This window comes from Mobula hypostoma, chromosome X2 (assembly GCF_963921235.1).
Source record: "Mobula hypostoma chromosome X2, sMobHyp1.1, whole genome shotgun sequence".
Taxonomy (NCBI): domain Eukaryota; kingdom Metazoa; phylum Chordata; class Chondrichthyes; order Myliobatiformes; family Myliobatidae; genus Mobula; species Mobula hypostoma.
This window is the reverse complement of record NC_086129.1, coordinates 44,259,598-44,279,563: the sequence shown is the minus strand read 5'-3', so window position 1 is coordinate 44,279,563 and position 19,966 is coordinate 44,259,598. Positions and strand designations below refer to the sequence as shown.

The 19,966-nt window shown below is 38.9% G+C and overlaps 1 protein-coding gene across 1 annotated transcript in view; it reads left to right on the top strand.

Moving 5' to 3' along the window:
• The window catches only part of zw10 (zw10 kinetochore protein), a 41,452-nt gene extending 21,768 nt beyond the window's left edge, over window positions 1–19,684 (top strand). Inside the window, exons 9-16 of the mRNA XM_063038336.1 lie at window positions 228–410; window positions 1,410–1,648; window positions 8,590–8,661; window positions 10,419–10,588; window positions 12,307–12,437; window positions 16,413–16,544; window positions 17,883–18,085; window positions 19,401–19,684. Of these exons, the coding sequence (XP_062894406.1) occupies window positions 228–410; window positions 1,410–1,648; window positions 8,590–8,661; window positions 10,419–10,588; window positions 12,307–12,437; window positions 16,413–16,544; window positions 17,883–18,085; window positions 19,401–19,521 (1,251 nt within the window). The 3' untranslated portion in view covers window positions 19,522–19,684. The remainder of the gene's footprint in view (window positions 1–227; window positions 411–1,409; window positions 1,649–8,589; window positions 8,662–10,418; window positions 10,589–12,306; window positions 12,438–16,412; window positions 16,545–17,882; window positions 18,086–19,400) is intronic.
• The last annotated feature ends 282 nt before the right edge of the window (window positions 19,685–19,966 follow it).

Genomic DNA, 19,966 nt, shown 5'->3' with positions numbered 1-19,966 from the left:
TCCTATCATTTTGGATCTCCTCCCCCTCCAACTTTCAAATCCCTTACTCACTCTTCCTTCAGTTAATCCTGACGAAGGGTCTCTGCCTGAAACGTCGACTGCACCTCTTCCTACAGATGCTGCCTGGCCTGCTGCATTCACCAGCAACTTTGATGTGTGTTGCTTGAATTTCCAGCATCTGCAGAATTCCTGTTGTTAACATTTTGTTATGTGGTTTTCCCTTCTAGGTGATAAAAGCAACAGATAAATTTGAGGAAAAGCTCAAAGAGATGCAGTTTTTGCGGGGCCACTCCACGGACTTGCTGAAATATGCAAAAAATGTAAATGTTCATTTTGCCAGTAAAAAGTGTCAAGACGTGATAGTGACTGCCAGAAACCTGATGACGTCTGAGATCCACAACACAGTAAAGGTGAATTAGTAGTGTGTACAGAGTGCCCGCATGGGCAGGATATGAAGGTTGGTGATTGCCCTAGGTTAGGTATTGGGGTCCCCACAGTTTCAATGTTGTCGTAACTGAATAAATGTTGTACTATTGGAATATGCTTGAAATGGTGTAGGTAATTTCATAAGCTCTAAATTACTTTAGCAGTAGTACTATAAATTAAATCTCCATCAGAAATCGGTGAAGATGTGAAACTTTAATCTTGTATGGGTAATTGTAAGTCCTCTTATTCCTACACTAATGTATACAGATTGAAGACATTAGTATACACTAATGTCTTCATCCTATGCTTCATAGTTAGCTACATCTCTGCAATCCAGGGTTTTGAGTTTATATTTTTGTTCTATTCCACCATTTTGTAATTCAAGCATGCACTGAGTAACATTTCATATGTGCACCTCGCATCCTATTCCTTTAACATATCACAAAACTAATAGTTGGGAAAACAGCTCTAAATAGTTATAATTGAACAAGCAGTTCAAGTAAACTTAATTTAGGAAGTAATATTTGTGCAGGATGTCTTTAGACCTGTTTGGTGAGTTCGACATTCTTGAGAATGCATTATCCTCATTTATGAAAGGCCTTTTAAAGCAAGCAAGTTAACTACACAAGAAAGTAGTAGATGCCAGTTCAGTTAGACTGAAAGGAGGTTCTTCTGAACCTCTTTTCCTGAATGGTCTACTTCAGTTCTGTATTTTATATCATACTTTGTGAAGAGCACATATTAATCAATGACAAATATGTTACAGGTCAAGGAAATTTAGAAATCAATTGGGAGCAATTTGTACATCCACTGTAATATTCCCAATTGTCATAAATTTGATTAAACAGAGGATGTGCCCTAGTCATTCCAATGTTTGCTTGTCCCTAGTTTTTAATTTGTAGCTGAACATTAATTTGGCTCAAATTATGAGAAGAGGTTTGTATGGAAAAAAAAACACAACTAACTGCTAGATTTGTTTTCAGATTACAGCTGATTCAAAGATCTCCATCCCAAAGCTTCCCAGTCCAGAGATGGACAGTAAATTAGTAATACCCAAGACTTCCAACATTGTTCCAGGTGACATGGTAAACCTGGGGAGTGCGAAGCAGCTCAGTAGTCAAACAATGTGTTTGCCCACCTGCCGAATCAGTGAATCCACCCAGAAACTGGTGGAACTGGCCTACCAGACACTGTCAGAGGCTACAACCGCCACACCCGAATGGTGAGTAGTTGTGTTGAAAGTATAACTGATTCGTGAGGGAATGGAGATCTCTTTTAGTGCCTATTACCGTTTCCAGCTTGTGTACAGATCAATCCAGCAGTTTGTTTTCTGCTAAAGGTTCTGTAACTGAAATAAAAATAAAATGCCATAAACAGATGCCATGTACATCTAGCTCATCAGCATTCATGACCCGGTAAAGGAACAGCACTGTATTTGAAGTTTTCAAATTTGCACACAATACAAAAATAGGTAGGAGTGTGTATGGTGATGGGGATACGATGATTCGGCAATAGGATACGGGTTCTGAGTGGATTAAAGATTGGCAGGTAGACGTTAAAGTGGGGAAGTGTGAGTTCATGTAGTTTAGTTTGTGTAAAAGAAATCAAAGAGTAGACCATTATCTATATGGTAAGAAGCTGAGGGAGTTGGGTGTATGGATCACAGCAAGTAGTGAAGAAGGCAAATGGCATTTTGGCCTTTATTGAAAGCAGTTTGGATTTTAAAATGTGAGGTTTTGTTGCAATTGTACAGGTTGTTGGTGAAGCCTCACCTTACAGTTTTGGTCACCTTGCCCCCACGTGTGATGGAAGCTGGATCGTTAGAAGTATTTAAAGTAAGGTTGGATAGATTCTTGAAATGACACAGAAGAGAATTGAGGTCAGAATAGATCAGCCATGGTAATATGAAACGGTGAAGCAGGCTTTAAGGGTCTTATGGCCTACCTTGATTTGTTTTAGAAACATTGAAAACCTACAGCACAATACAGGCCCTTCGGCCCACAAAGCTGTGCCAAGCATGTCCTTAGAACTACCTAGGCTTACCCGTAGCCCTCTATTTTTCTAAGCCCCATGTAGCCATCCAGGAGTCCCTTAACAAACCCTATCGTTTTCGCCTCCACCGCCGCCGCCGACGGCCCATTCCATGCACTCACCATTCTCTGCGTTTATTTAAAAAAAATACTTGCTCCTGACATCTCCTCTGTACCTAGTTTCAAGCACCTTAAAACTATGCTCTCTCGTGCTAGCCATTTCAGCCCTGGGAAAAAGCCTCTGACTATCCACACAATCAATGCCTCTCATTATCTTGTACACCTCTATCAGGTCACCTCTCATTCTCCATCGCTCCAAGGAAAAAAGGCCAAGTTCACTCAACCTATTCTCATAAGGCATGCTCACCAATCCAGGCAACATCCTTGTAAATCTCCTCTGCACCCTTTCTATGGTTTCCATGACCTTCCTGTAGTGAGGCGACCAGAATTGAGCACAGTACTCCAAGTGGGGTCTGACCAGGGTCCTATATAGCTGCAACATTACTTCTCGGCTCTTAAACTCAATCCCACCTTTGATGAAGACCAATGCACCATATGGCTTCTTAACCACAGAGTCAACTTGCATAGCAGCTTTGAGTGTCCTATGGACTCAGACCCCAAGAACCCTCTGATCCTCCACACTGCCAAGAGTCTTGCCATTAATGCTATATTCTGCCATCATATTTGACCTACCAAAATGAACTACCTCACACTTATCTGGGTTGAACTTCATCTGCCACTTTTCAGCCCAGTTTTGCATCCTATCAATGTCCTGCTGTAACCTCTGACAGCCCTCCACACTATCCACAAGACCCCTAACCTTTGTGTCATCAGCAAATTTACTAACCCATCCCTCCACTTCCTCATTCAGTTCATTCATAAAAATCCCAGAGCAGATCCCTGAGGCACACCACTAGTCACCAGCCTCCATATACACTACATCTACGGCTCTACCTTCATCAATGTGTTTAGTCACATCCTCAAAATATTTAATCAGGCTTGTAAGGGAAAACTTGCTTTTGACAAAGCCATGCTGACTATTCCTAATCATATTATGCCTGTCTAAATGTTCATAAATCCTGCCTTTCAGGATCTTCTCCATCAACTTACCAACCACTGAAGTAGGACTCACTGGTCTATAATTTCCTGTGCTATCTCTACTCCCTTTCTTGAATAAGGGAACAACATCTGCAACCCTCCAATCCTCTAGAACCTTTCCTGTTCTCATTGATGATGCAAAGATCATCACCAGAGGCTCAGCAATCTCCTCCCTGCTTCCCGCATTAGCCTGGGGTACATCTGGTCTGGTCCCAGTGACTTATCCAACTTGATGCTCCAGCACATCCTCTTCCTTAATATCTACATGCTCCAGCTTTTCAGTCCACTGCAAGTCATCCCTACAGTTACCAAGATCCTTTTCCGTAGTGAATACTGAAGCAAAGTATTCATTAAGTACCTCTGCCATCTCCTCTGGTTCCATACACACTTTTCCACTGTAACTTGATTGGTCTTATTTTCTCACATCTTATCCTCTTGCTCTTCCCATACTTGTAGAATGCTTTGGGGTTTTCCTTAATCCTGTCTGCCAAGACCTTCTCATGGCCCCTTCTGGCTCTCCTAATTTCATTCTTAAGCTCCTTCCTTCTAGATCTCTATCAGTACCTAGTTTTTTGAACCTTTCGTAAGCTCTTCTTTTCTGCTTGACTAGATTTACAACAGCCTTTGTACACCATAGTTCCTCTATCCTGTCTGTTTGGAATGTATTTGCGCAGAACTCCACGCAAATATCCCCTGACCATTTGCCACATTTCTTCCGTACGTTTCCTTGAAAACATCTGTTTCCAATTTATGCTTCCAAGTTCCTGCCTGACAGCCTCATATTTCCCCTTACTCCAATTAAACATTTCCCTAACTTGTCTGTTCCTATCCCTCTCTAATGCTATGATAAAAGAGATAGAATTGTGATCACTATCCCCAAAATGCTCTCCCACTGAGAGATCTGACACCTGACCAGGTTCATTTCCCAATACCAGATCAAGTACAGCCTCTCCTCTTGTGGTCTTATCTACATATTGTGTCAAGAAACCTTCCTGAACACACCTAGCAAACTCCACCCCATCTAAACCCCTCACTCTTTGGGAGATGCCAATCAATATTTGGGGAATTAAAATCTCCCACCACAACATCCCTGTTATTATTACTCCTTTCCAGAATCTGTCTCCCTATCTGCTCCTCGATGTCCCTGTTACTATTGGGTGGTTTATAAAAAGACACCCGGTAGAGTTATTGACCCCTTCCTATTCCTAACTTCCACCCACAGAGACTCCCTAAACAACCCCTGGATGACTTCCTGGAAGAACAAGTAAAGCTGTTTACAAAACCGTGAGATTTTATTGTGGGTTGGCTAAATGACAAGAAGTATTGGTTTTTCCAAGCTGCACATTATTCTTTTTAACTTAAATCCAAGAGCTAGTCATTCATGTCTGTTTCTTGAGTCGTCTTAGGTGCCATTTTACAAAATTTTAACCTGCATTACCTTTCAGCTTGTGTATGTTTCCAGTACATGTGTAAAGGAGAACAAAGTACTCTTACTCTGGACCTGATGTAGCACAAGGAAACACACTAAGATGAACATATTAATAATCAATAACACAATAAATATACATAATTTCAATTCAATTGAAGTTTAATTGTCATCCAACCAAATATGAATACTCATGAACATAGCTAAACAAGACAGTGTTTCTCCGGGGTCAAGGTGCAAAACACAGTACTAACAGTCACAGCACAAGCAGACATAGCATGTATAAGATAGAAAGATACAGCCACTCAATAAAAGAGACCAAACTCAAGCCAGTCAACTGACTGCCACTGAAATCTGCAGTAGAGCTTGTCTTCTGCCGACTGAACACTGGGGGGCAGCACTGACTTCAGCCTGGCGGCTGGAGTCCAGGCTTGTATACTAGACTGATTGTACATGCATAAAGTGACACTAGGCACAGAAATGTCTGTGCATAAGGTGACTGACAGGTAATAAAGTAGTGGTGGTTGGGGGCATGGAGGAGTGGATTAGTGGGTCGAGGTGATGATCATCTTTTAGATTTGCCTGTTCTTACTTCAGTTGAAACGCATCATTCTGTGCTGATCATGAATCTATTTTGATTGCTGGTACTAACTCATCCAGGTTTGCCCAACTAAGCTGACTTTAACATGATTGTGATGTGCCTCAGTGCAGCATGATATCAACTTAGTTTGTGCTTCACTGGAATGTGGACTTAATTTGACCTTTTCACATTAGGTGAAGGGACTGTTTTATGTAATGTCCATTTGTTAACTGAGTGCTGAGTTACTTATGTAAACTTCAGAATAATGTTCTAGACAAAACTTATACTTGATCTTAACATGAGTGATTTTAAATCAGCAAATTAAAATGACCGAGTGTTCATTGCATGTGGGTGTGCCTGTGTAGGAGTAATCCTTTATCACTGAGTGGGATATCAATTCAACTTGGTGTTTAGCGTTTGTGAGTTAATGTTTTTCAATGATTTTAAGACATCCAAAAGAGCTTTATAATTTTTAAGAAATTTTTCTTTTTATTTAAAGTCTATTGTGCAGTCATTGGTACTTTAGTGAAAATAGTTGTACTGGTACATGGATAGAAAAGTTTAGAATTATATGAGCTTTGGCAGATGGGCTTGGCTTGGATCGGTATCTTTGTTGGTCTGCACTAGTTGAGGTAAAGGGTCTGTTTCCATCTGACTAAATGTAGCCACCAGATCTTCTGAATTTCGAAAGCTGTAGGCTGGCTGTTGGCAACAGATTTGTGATATATGGATTTAAATGAATGCTGTATTGTTTGATCAGTGTGGATCCAAATCTGTTGTTTGTTTTGATCATATTTGATGTCATTAGATGCACCAAAAAGAGGAGTTCATTTTCCCAATACCTCAAGCTCAAACTACGGAATAAAATAAGATTTCCCAACTTAAAAGTTGTATTGCCCCACTGGAGATATTGATAGTGTGGGGCCTTGCTGGGCACTAGTTAAAGTTGCACTAATGGAGCAATTATTAGGTCAATTTGCCAAAGTACATTCCTACTCACCTATGTATGAGGGAGCTTTACATTCCAGGAAGAATGTCACTTTAAGAATAGTACTTCACAAGAAAACTGTATGTACAGTATGTTTCTGTATTTATACATATGGAAATCTGTCCATTGTTTTGAGAAAATGTTACCATTGGTCTACAGTTACAAAATGGTGATAATATGAACAGACATTTGAATGTTTGACCTTTTTTCTGCCACTGCAGTTGTAACATTACCTCAGTCTCACTACTAATATGACATCATTGAGATTAATGTCAGCTTGATTGTACATTGTATATTTTTCATAAGAGATGTTTGCTAGCAAAAGTGCCTTAAACTTGTGGTTCAGAAAGAGTTAATTGGTGGTGCTATGTTCCATTGCTTTTATAGTTGTGACATTTTTCAGTCAATTCTTATTACTTTTGATTTTTAAGTTGTATTTTTATTATTTAGAGATGCAATGCAGAACCCCACCAGCCCACTGAGCCATGCCACCAGCAACCCTAGCCTAATCACATGGCAATTTACAATGAACCAATTAATCTCCTAGCCAGTATGTCTTTGGACTGTGGGAGGAAATCGGAGCATCCAGAGAAAGCCTACACTTTTCACAGAATCCTTACAGAGATTACAGGAATTGAACTCCGACATTCAGTCCCCTTGAGCTGTAATATTGTCGTGCTAACTACTGCACTGCTCTGGTGGCCGAATAAGTTGCTTCATTCAAGTTTCTGTTCAGCTGGTATTGAAAAGCCAGGGGGTTTACTGTTGCATTATGCAGATCACATTTGGGTAGATTACTCAAAGAAAGTCAGTTTTTCAGGCTGTTTAATGGTCAAATAGCCAATATATACTTTAATGAAATTAATGCTATCAATGTTTGCATGTTTAACTTCTTCAATCCAATACAATTTGAAAGATTTGAGTCCATCAGGGTTGATCCAGCATTTAGTTAGGACGCGATCTTCAGCATTTCAAATCCTCATACCAACCTTTGATTCTGTGATTAGCAAATATCTGGTCATCTTATTATCTTGTGTTAGTACCTCTCAGCTGACTTTCAGGCTTGTGGAAAATTAATTCAGATTTTCATTGTCAGTGGGAGTAGAATATTTTCTGACGGCCCTCCTACATACTCTCACTCTGATTTTGTGGCTATTTTTTGTTTGGTGAGAGAAATACTGAGTAAATGCATTTTATCAAATATCAAAATTGATAATCCAAATAATGTGGCCTGCTTGATTAATCCAAGAAGGACCTATTCTTCTGGCAGAGGGATTAAAAGATGGAGCATAGATTCAAACAAATTGATCAAAGGATTAATGAAGAGTTGTAGATTTCTTTTTACCCAGAGGATGTTAGAGGTCTGGGATCCATTTTCAGAAATGGGCAGATACTCATCATATTTACACCAAACTTTGTGTGTGATACTTAAGAGTATTGAGCAGCAGGGCAATGGACCAAGTACTGGAAGATAGTGTTCTGTTGGGTAACTCTGAGTGCCATAGATGGTGTGATAGTGTAGCAGTTAGTAGTCACTGCCCGTGACTGGTTTGATTCCCACTGCTGTCTGTCTGTTTTCCCTGTCGCCTGTGGGTTTCCTCTGAGTGCTCCAATTTCCTCCCACAGTCCAAAGACTGTTCATTGGTTAATTGGTCACATGGATGTAATTGGGTGGTACAGGCTCATTGGACTGCAAAGCTCTTACTATGCTGCATCTCTTTTTTAAAAAAAAAAGTAAAACTAAATGAAGGGATGCATGGTGTCCATGTTGTAAATTATCTATGGTAACATTAAACGATGCAGTGATTTGTCTATTAAAGTTCTGGTTGAGCAGAGGTTTTTTTTTTCAGATTTCCAATATGAGCCCTGATATGTCAGATCTTTTTAGGCTTGGATTGAGCAGTACGGCTCAAGTTCAGTCTGCTGTTTATTCACTAGAGGGTGCACCAGCATGCTTTAAGCAATTAATGAGATTGCTGCTTCAGTAACCTTTGAATTACATTGCTGAACATTTGATTTATACTTTATTTGCTTTTTTCAGTGCTGTGCAGTTGTTCTACACAGTTAGAAACATTTTTCACTTGTTCTATGATGTTGTTCCAACCTATCACAAGTAAGTATGTCGTCTTTAATCAGTTTTTAAATTTGTAATCATTTTCAGATGAGTTTGTAATGTTTGCTTGTGTGATTAGTTTAGTTATTCCACCTATTTGCTAATGTTATCCAATTGCTTACTGTTATATGGAAGAAATAATAGATCATATGGCCATCTTGCCTGTTGTGCTTTTCAGAAAGATTATGGTTCAATTCCATCTCCCGGTGTTACTGATTCTGTTAGTGCTCATAAGTCTGCTCTCCTCTTCCTCATAACTGAAATGGCCAAACATCCACGTCTTTGTGCTGAACCATTCAAAAAACTAAATTTTAAAAATTCACACTATTTCAATTTAGGATGAATGCCACTTCCAGATTTGCAAACCTGGAGAAATATTCTGTCTGCTTCTTCCCTGTCAAATCTTTTGCTTTAATGAAGACACTCCTCATTTTTCTAAACTCCGAGGAAGGTTCTCCAATGGAATGAAATTTGAGGAATTTATCTAGTAAAGCTTGTACCTCATCAAAGGTGCATTCTTCTTGAGCAATTGATCAAACTTGCAGGTCCTCCCCAATTCATGAATGCATGATTTGTGTCTAGCTCATACATATGAATGAGTAGAAGAGTGGCAGGATGAATATGCTAAACTGCAAGCATCTTCTGCCACCTGGAACTCATTTCAGACTTCTCTGACTTGCAATGGGATAGGTTACCTGGGGAGAACCTGCACAAGTAGAAATTATATTTACAAATTTATCCAGAATCTAATTATCTGGCTTTAACAGTGCCAGTCCTTGTTCAAAACAAACTGCCTGTTTCCTAGTGATGTTTTTTTTTGTCATTGTCAAAATGTTAGCTTTGGAATGTATGGAAATATTGGGGTGGGAGGGAAACACAGTATGGAAACAAGCCCTTTGCCACACAGAATCCATGTAAGCTATCATGCAAAACTTAAACTATCCTATATTTGTCACACTTTATTCTTCCCCATGTTCCTATCCACTGCTTAAACTTTCCTACTCGCTTATGCTCTGTAGTAGCCAATTAACTTACCAATTTGTGCGTCTTTAATCTATATTTATTAATTATATCAAGGATGTCTTGAGCACCCTAGCTATTCATTTGTGCATAAGCCTTTTACACAGTACTGTAACATTATTAGCCAGACCATTGTTCTGCCACACACAAAATGTTGGAGGAACTCAGCAGGTCAGGCAAGATCTATGGAAAAGAATAAACGGTTGACATTTCAAGCAGAGACACATCATCAGGACTGGAAAGGAAGGGGGAAGAAACCAGAGGATTTTTTTTCTCTGATTCCCAATCTAAACCCTGACATTCCAGGTCTGGTTTGGCTTAGACTGAGAGTAGCTCAGCTCAAGTTCAGTCTTTTCCCCACTTCCTTTCCAGTTCTGATGAAGGGTCTCGGCATGAACCGTTGACTGTTTATCCCTTTTCCATAGGTACTGCCTGACCTGCTGAGTTCCTCCAGCTTTTTTATGTGTGTTTGTTACTCTGGATTTCCAGCATCTGCAGAATCCCTTGTGTTTATTGTTCTGTCACATCCAAATTGGACCTTGTTTGTTGTTGCTTTGTGTTTGTGCCTTTAGTGACAAAACCTGGTTTGCACTTGGTTTTTGACCTTCACTGCTACTTCAGCATGACTTTATATTTGTTTTTATTAAATGACAACATCTGTGTACATTGTTGTGTAGTTTCTGGAAAATACCATGTTACAATGGATTCTCAATCTTTCTGTTCTTATTTTAATTTAGGGAGACACTGCAGAAGTTGCCCCAACTGGCTGCTATCCATCAAAACAATTGTATGTACATTGCCCACCACTTGATTACCCTGGGACACCAGTTCCAGTGCAGTCTCCCAAATCCTTTGTGCAATGGAACAGCAACCTTTGTGGACTTTGTGCCAAGTTTTAGGCAATTAGGTGTGTAACTGCATTTTGGTTCACTGAATATTTGAACACATGTCAAAGATTTGTGCAGCATTTGCTTATACACAAGTTATTACTCATTCTTTGCTATATTTAATTGGAGGTGGTTTCAAGTGACGTAGGAACAGAATTAGGCCGTTTGGCCCATCTTGTCTGTTTCGCTATTTGGTCATGGCTGATTTATTATCCCCTTCAACTCCATTTTCCTGCTTTATCCCGTAACCTTTGCCCTTACTAATCAAGAGCCTTTCAACCTCCCCTTTAAATATACCCAATAACTTTGCCTCTGCAGCTATCTGTGGCAATGAGTTGGGCTGGAAGGGCCTGTTTGCGCTGTATCCCTAAATAAATAAATTCCACAAGTATACCACCCTCTGGCTAAAGAAATTCCTCCCATCTCTGTTCTAAAGGGACATCCTTCTGTTCTGAGGCTGTGCCCTTTGTTGGATTCCCCTACTATAGGGAAGTTCCATACCTCAGGTTTTTTATTTCAAGTTAATTCATTGTAACTTAAGTTCAGCTATCTTGCTCCTTCAAAACATTGGAACCATGTTTTGATATCAGAGCTGTTTCTGTGACATGAGTTCTTGCTTTGTGGGAATTTCATTTGAACTTAATTCTGGGAATAGTTGCTTTTGACAGGATGTAGACCTGGAATCCATATTGCAGCAGCATTTTTGGATTCATAAGCTGCAAAAAAAGATCTGAAGGAACTTCAAGCTAAGGAAGCTAATGTGAAATGAGTATATTGATTTTTGAATATTAAACTTAAAATTGACTATATTCTGGCCTTGATTGATCACAGACTCTCACTAAATTCATTAAGGCCAGTGTCTGTTTAGACTATATTAATAGGATATCTTGCACTAGTGAAACATAATCCCTAAAGATCTCACATGTTGAGTTTCTGTTGTTTGGGTTTAATGTTTAGCCGTGTCTTTAATTATTGGTTTCATACGTTGCTGTGTGTTAAACCCTCTCTGGGTGTAAGGTATGAATATTCTGCTCCAAATCCATCTTCTCGCCATTATTATCCATATTTTAACGGTCAACCCAATATAATACTTTTGCTTGTTGAATCAGGTATAATATCACCAGCATATGTTGTGAAATTTGTTAACTTTATGGCGGCAGTAGAATAAAATACATGATCAATGAATATATAGTGGGGAAAAAAATCTACTCTTTTAAGAAATGCAAACTAAATTAACTACTTGCAAAGCTCTGCTAAGGTTGTCTGTTGAGCTTACCTAATTGACCCTAGGTGTCAGAAGTTCAGTGGAACTGCACACTCCATTCATTTCTTTTTATATGACAGGAATCTGGACTCCTGAAGTACTGTTGTTCTGTAGACAGTAGTAGATGCAGTCCTCATTTTAGATATGTTCATTATTGTCTGAAGATCTGTTGCAAAGCCTTTAATGCAAAGCAACATGCATTGGTTGAAGGGATTTCAAACCACTTGCATTGTACATGCCAGTTATACAATAAGACCAGGATACAAAACCAATATTAAATCAATTTGCTCGGAATGGAATGTCAGTGTTATGAGTTAGAAGTTAGCATAATGTGGCTGTCTTTGAAATACATATAAATTAATTGATTGAAGTGGAGTATTACAAAGTATTGTGAAAAATCTGTCCAACATTATAGAACAATATTCTGTTTTATTTTAAATCCTGCATTTAAATAGGACTACTTTTGTTTGCCAGGAACGGAATGCTTTTTGGCACAGTTGCGTACCCAAAGAGATGAGTTATTGGAAAGATTGTCAACTGCAAGAAATCTTTCTAGTTTGGAGGATGCAGATAATTACTCAGCTGCAAACAAAGCTGTCCGGCAGGTGAGGCATACTGTATTTTTTTGCCATTTGCAAGTGTGCCAAGGAGTTTACTGACAAATGCAGTTTAAAAAAATTGGTTTGAAAAATCGAAATGCTTCACCAGGAAAAGTTCTAGTCTCTTGTTTACAAAAAAGACGATACAGAACAGTGCAGAAAAAAAATCATATTTGCAACAAGAAATAGTTTTACTGATCAGAAAGGGCAGTGCAAGTTGGGGATGTTTTCCTCCAGAAAGCAGATGGATGAGAGAATGCAAGTCTAGATTTTGATTCTACAGCTACCAATCCCCCATTTGTTACATGAACTTGAGCTGACATCTGGTAAAAATCAATCCAATTAGTTCTATACCCTGGTCCTTTTCCTGCAGCCATATTCTTTCTTGTCTATTTCCTTTGTGAATTTGCTTCCACCTATGTATCAGGTATTGAATTCCAAATTATGATTGTTTCTTGCATGAAAAATATATTCCCTTTTTTGCTGCTTTTGAAATCCCATTAAACATGAGTCGATTTGTTCTTGACTCTTACTAGAGTATGTACAGTACTGTGCAAAAGTCTCAGGCATACATATATAACTAGCATGCCTAAGGCTTTTGCACAGTACTGTATTTGTCATTGTGAAGCAGAGAGTGAGTTTGGAAGTCTGGCAGGAACAAAGGGTGTTGGGAATGGTGAGGGTGGAGTGCCACAGGAGGTGGGCAGAGAAGAAGTGCCTGGGTTGAGGGGGGGTGGGGTGGCGCAGTTGCTGACACACCCAGCTCTGAGACACCAGGCAAGGTAATTTGATTCCAAACAATTGGTTTATTGATCATTGCAGAATGTTTCTCTGGTATTTCCTGCTCTTTCCTCTTTTTGCCAACCATGATTGTTCTCTCCCTGCCCCCTTCCCACTCTCAGTCCACTATATATATAATTTAGCACAAGGGGGATTTGAGGTCGTCAATTTAACTGTATTTTAGAGGAAAGGAGGTACACACATTTGGGGATAAAGGATGGGTTAGCTGAGGAAGGTAAAAAGGAACCTGTGGATGCTAAGGGTTATTAGGGTTGACTAGCCTGTTACATGTTCTGTAAAATTCTATTTGGGCAAACTGTAAATCTGCCAGCATATAAAACGTGTTCACATATTTGTTTATTGAAATGCAGAATCTTTCCTCCAGCTTGTGTTTGAGTATTATTCTGATTTTATGTTAGAAGAATAGTCGTAAGTCATATTTTGTAATTCTGTTTGAATTTATTTTGAGTGATTATGATCTATCCAGACTGACTGGCTGTCTGCAGTAATTCCCTATAGGTTAAAGGGCAGAATAATGTAAAAGTGTAAAGAGCACCAGGAAGTTCTGGACTTGCAAAGCAGATTCAACTGTGTTTCAACATCAATCAGTGGATAGATTCTTGAACTGTAAACTGCCTTTGTGATATCAGCATTTCCTGTATATAATTACACTATATTTAACTGAGCTTCCATTGAGACTGTACAGTATTAGAATATGTTTATCCATTCCAACTGCTTGGAACGTTTATTCATCCAAAAATTTTTTGTTTGATTTCAGTACATTGTAGTGTAGTGTGCTGTATTTGAAACTGGGTGGAGTGTACTTCAAAACAACGTAAACTCTCAGTGTTTTCAATTTATACAGAATTAGATTGAGTGTTTTTAGTGTATATTGTAAGCTTATCTAGCAGTTGGCCATTTGTATCGCAGAGCTTATTACACACCGGACAACACAAAGTAAGGAGGTCTGATTCTGATCACTAATGGCTGTTCGACATACTGTTGGCAAACAGAAATGTTCTCGGTTACATGCTCATAAATTGCAATACTGTAGTGACTTAACACAGCACTCTGACATTCATTCTGGGGCTATAGATTGTGAATTGTTGGGCATGTCATCTTAAAGCCTTGACATTTCTACAGATGCATAGTGGAAAGTATCCTGACTGTTTGCGTCATGGCCTGGTGTTGAAGTACCAATGTCCATGAATGGAAAAGCCTACAAAAAGTGGCGGATGCAGCTTAGTCATCACAGGAAAAGGTCTCCTTACCATGAATCATGTTTACAAGGAGCACTACCACAAGAAAGCAGGAACTCCCCCCCCCCACCCCCCCCAACCATACAGGCCGTGCTCTCTTCTCAGGGTTTCCATCAGGAAGGAGATGCAAATGACTTGGGTCTTATACCACCAGGTTCAGGAACAGTTATGACCCTACAACTATCAGGTTCCTGAACTAGTGTGGATAACTTCATTCACCACAACACTGAACTGATTCTGCAGCTTATGCACTCACTTTGAAGGACTCTATAATTTGTGTTCTCAGTATTTTTTTAAATTATTTTTTTCTTTGTAATTGCACAGTTTGTCTTGTGCATATTGGTTGTTTGTCAGTTTTTTGTAGTTTTTCATTGATTCTGTTGTATTTCTTTGTTCTACTGTGAATGCCTACAAGAAAAGGAATCAGGGTGGTGACATATGCATACTTTGACAATATTTACTTTGAACTTTAAATGTAATGAAGCGTTGTGGCCAATATTGTATTGATTCTTCAGGTCAGATGAATGAGAATGAATTAGGGTGACATGGTAGTGTAGTGGTAAGCACAACGCTTTACAGTGCAAGCGGTCCAGGTTCAATACCCGCCACTGCCTGCAAGGGCTTTGTACGTTCTTCCTGTGACTGCGTGGGTTTCCTCTGGGTGCTCCAGTTTCCAACTACAATCCAAAGATGTACTGATTGGTAGTTTAATTGATCACTGTAAATTGTCCCATGATTAGGCTAGGATTAAGTCTGGGGACAGCTTGGTGGTGTGGCTCGAAGGGCTGGAAGGACCTATTCCACGCTGTATCTCAATACAATTGCAGACAGTGAGCAGAGTTCTACTGCTTAATTTTATTTTTGGCTTAAAACTACAATTATTATACATTGTTACAGAATACACCCTTTTGTGTTCTTGCTAGAATGGCTCCGAAATCTGGCACTGTATGCCTTGATCTACATTAGTTCCATTTAATATCGGAGAATGTATACAATATGCAACCTGAAATTCTTGTTCTCGACAGACTTCCACAAAAGGAGAGCAGTGCCCCACAGAATGAGTGTCAATAAAAACCTTAGAACCCCAAAGCCCTCCCAAGCACAAGCAGCAGCAAAGCATTAACCCTCCCCTCCTCCACTTACTTCAGCAGAAAGCATCAGCACCCTCTACCCAGCAAGCAAGCAATAACAAAGCCCCCAAGAAAGACCATGATCTGCAGTACAACAAAAACTAATCATTCACCCAACAATTCGACATGACCCAGATTCCCTCCTTCCTCCCTTCCTTATAAAGGGGCAGAGAGGTGTCACTTACTGAGAGGGGAGACATAAACAAAACAATTCGCTGATTTAAAGTCTGAAGTGTTGCTTTTTTCTGAGTTCTCCAACTCAAGAATTGGCAACAAACTCTTTCCCGCCAACAAGAGAAAGAGAGTGATCCGTGTGCAGAGCCCTCGACAGCTGATTCACTGTTCCCGATATTCCATTTTCTCCCGCAACACTTCAGTCTGCGGCACCGGCGTAGAATCAGCTAGTCTCCGGGGCTGCAGAGCCTCGGAACCCCGAAGGTGAGCTCGTCTTCTAAGCTGAGGCCTTGGGATGTAGAAAAATGGCCAGATGGTGAGCCTGAAGAATGGGACCCAACATCATAACAAACCGAAGTTTGCGTTACAGATCACCAAATCACAGTTCTGTTTGGTGTCAGTTTTACTTGACCCCACTTGATTGTTTCTATGAGTCTCATTCTGTCTTGAGTATAGCATAGAATTGAAGGAAGTTGATGGATTTCAACAATTGTCCAGTTTGCTTCTATTCGAATTGCTTTTTTTTTGTTTCATCTTGAGGGACAGCCCTATAATTAACATTGTTCCATTAACCTAACCTAGTGCTTGAGTTGTACTGTTCTATTCCACCTTTTAACAGAGCTTGTTGATTCTTACAGGTAATTCATCAGTTAAAGCGACTGGGCATAGTTTGGCAAGATGTGCTTCCAGTTCACATATATTGCAAAGCTTTGGGTACTTTGCTTAATACTGCAATCACGGATATTGTGAACAAGATCACAGTGTTGGAGGTAATTAGAAGGAAATGGGGGAAAACTTTTTTTGTTGTGATACTAATAAAGGATGTGGATATTGCTAGAAATGGTGGTGTATATTGTCTCCAGTTTCCATTAAGAATTAACACTTTTCTCACAAAGGCCAAATCAAGGAAACAGTAGATTTCTTTCCATGAAGGATATTGGCATACTAGATGACCCTTTCCAAACCCTAGTGCAGTGCATTCTGGTTAATTGGAGCAGCTGTTTATTTGGGGACAACTCTTAAAGAAACTAAAGTTAAATAGTTAAAATAGTCGGAATTCTTTTCGTTTATTTGGGACGCTATACCTCTTAATTTGGGCAGGAGACTGTTGCTGAACAGTTTCTAACTAGTTGTGTGCATTATGTGGCCGTTAGACATTACAGCATGCTTGGAGCGATCAGCTTTTAAGTAGTGTCAGTTGCCTGTGCTTGTGTTCAAAAAGCAGTGATTTTTTTGTCACCAATGGTTGGGAAGAAATAAAGCAGTAAAGACAATTCAGTACTGTTTTGCTCAGTGTAGTTTCAAGCATTCAGGCTTGGAGGTGCCAGAAATGGCCATTAGATATTATGGAGCAAACAGTTTTTATATAGTGCCAGCTGCATGTGCTTGTGTTATGTTATCCATTTGGCCTGATGGATGCTGATTCAAAAAGCAGTAATTTGTGATCATTTTGTCTTTTTTATTTTGACTTTAAGTAGGAAGGCAATGAATTATCTGTGTTAGATATCTGCACTGATTTTGTTCACTTACAATCAAATGAGCACGGCAGCGATAAATTCTTCCATCAATAATTATTAGAACTAATACACAGTTTATAATGTAGTAGTTGTATTGGTAGCCTAATTTGTTCTGTATTTCATTTAAATGCTTAATTTGTTGCTCGGTTTAGCGGTAGTTCGTATTTGTTCCGCCTTTTGACTGTTTCCATGAAACTTTGGCTAATTGGGGCAAAATGTGCTGGTCCCAAAGTATCCCACTGTACATCGATGGTTACCACTTGATTATAAGTTTAGTCATAGAATAATAAATATAGTATTGATACAGGCCCTTCAGACCAGCCAGGCTGACTACTATCTAAACACCGGATTTATTTAATCACAATTTAATTTCACTATCTTTTGGCGAATTTAGTTTGCTCAAGTCATCTTATGTGCCTTTGGAATAGATACAAATCTACAATCTTCAATCGAAATTGGTGTTTCTATAATGACAAAGTCATACCAAATTCAAACAGATTTTGAATGACGTACCTCCCTGTCATGTCATTGATAAAACAGATTTTCTATGGTAGGAGTTTTCTATGAAGTATTTTTCCTTGTGTTTTGCAGGACATTACTTCAGAAAGTGCTGATGGTCTGTATTCATTATGTAAAACTATACTTGAAGAAGGGCCTGGAATTTTTCGACCACTACTTGAAGAAAGCAAAAACAAAAAGTTTCAGGAAGAGATACCAATTTATGTGCCAAAGTGGCTGAAATTCAAGGAGCTAATGATAGTTCTCCAGGCTAGCCTGCAGGAGCTGGTGGACAGGTAAGACCTTGCATTATGAATAAGCTGTTAGATAAACTTGTTTCATTCCAGTAAAGGAGAATGTGGCACTAGATTTTGTCATTAAACCAATACTCTGCTGAAGTTATTCTTCTGTCTTCTGAATAAATGTTGGTTCGATGATTAAGCTGAATTGGCCAAATTAGCAATTGGTCATGTATCGGTAAATGTTCATTTCACAAGTTATATAGCTCTTTGATATATTCTTTCTTTCTCCCCCCCCCCCCCCACACACTTCTAGCTGTGCACTTTTTTGTTCTTTGCTAATGGGAGATTAGAGTGTGCACACGCAAAGAAGAAAGAGAAGTTGCTTTGATACAGAATGTCTAAATGACTATTACTGTTTAACTTGTTCATGCTTTTCCATCTATTATGTAAAAATGTACTTGGTAGACCAGGGAAGGGATTATGTCTGTAGTTGATTATAAATTATGGAGTCTATTCAACTCCACCTTTAGAAAGAAGAATAAATTGTAGAATTGAATGAGGCTATGTATGAAAGGATAAATTATTCAATAGTTTATATAGAGGAGACATTGTGGAGACTATACAATTTGTGTCTTTAGTGTTGCAGTCTGACGTTGTCCTCTTGAATGTTAATGTTGGCTCACCTAACAGACCTCAGTAAATGTGGCAGGGAATGATTCTGATCCTAAAGAGGTTAGCAAATGTACTTTTGGACCAATCTTGAACAAGAGAGATAATTGTACATAACTGCAAACTAACTGCCTTCATCAAATTGATACAACCTTTGTAAGAACCTTATTACATTTGAAGTAATGATGATGAGATAATGAACAACATACCTCCTGAGCTATTGGTTTCCCATTATCAGTAAGATAAAAGGCTGTTTAGTCTCCAGCCACATGAAGAATTGTATTCATCACTTTGTCAGCATTGTTGTCGGAATCTTGGCATCCTTACATGAACATGAGAAATTCTGCAGATGCTGGAAATCCAGAGCAACACACACAAAATGCTGGGGGAACTCAGTAGGACAGGCAGCATCTATGGAAATGAATAGTCAGCTGACCTGCTGAGTTCCTCCAGCATTTTGTGTGTGATCCTTGCCTGAAAGTTAGAAAGGACCTATTTGCTCCGTTAAATGGGATGAAACTATTGTTCTGTCAGATTGTGATAGAATCACTTCTTGACTTCAATAACCTGTCACCAAATGATCAAAAGTACAACATAATTGGAATGGCTGCTGAAAACTAATTTGCTTATTTTCATTTCAAGCTTGTAATGGATTAGTAGCTTGAATAACTTTTAAAATCTCCTTTGATTTTATGTTTAGGTGGACTGATGGCAAGGGCCCATTTGCAGCAGAATTTTCTCCGATTGAAGCAAAGAATTTGATCCGAGCTCTGTTTCAGAACACTGAGCGAAGAGCAGCAGCATTGGCTAAAATTAAATGAACATAGTTAATGGTTTTTTTATGCATTCAATAAATCATATGTTAAGAAATGTATATTTATCTTGTTAGCACTACCTTTTTAATCTACTTGTGTTTATAACATTTGTAGAATAGAGATGTTCAAGAACCTTGTTCTGTGGAATAAAAAGATTATATAAACTGTATTTTTGAAATTGTTCTCGATATAGTTCTTTGACAGTTATTGGAGCAAATACTCTATTGCAATAAGAGATTTTTCATTAACTTTGAATAGCTTAGTTGTTATTGGGATTTCTTTTGTACAGTTGGAATGGTGGGGTTTATTTTGTATATTCCAAAAACACAACTATTGAAACTTTAGTTTTGACTGTTTTGTTTCTAAGTACTTTTATGAATACAAATTCAACTATTTTCTACCTCCTAGTTATTCATTCCTGCAGCTATTCCTTAATTGATGAACTTCTTGC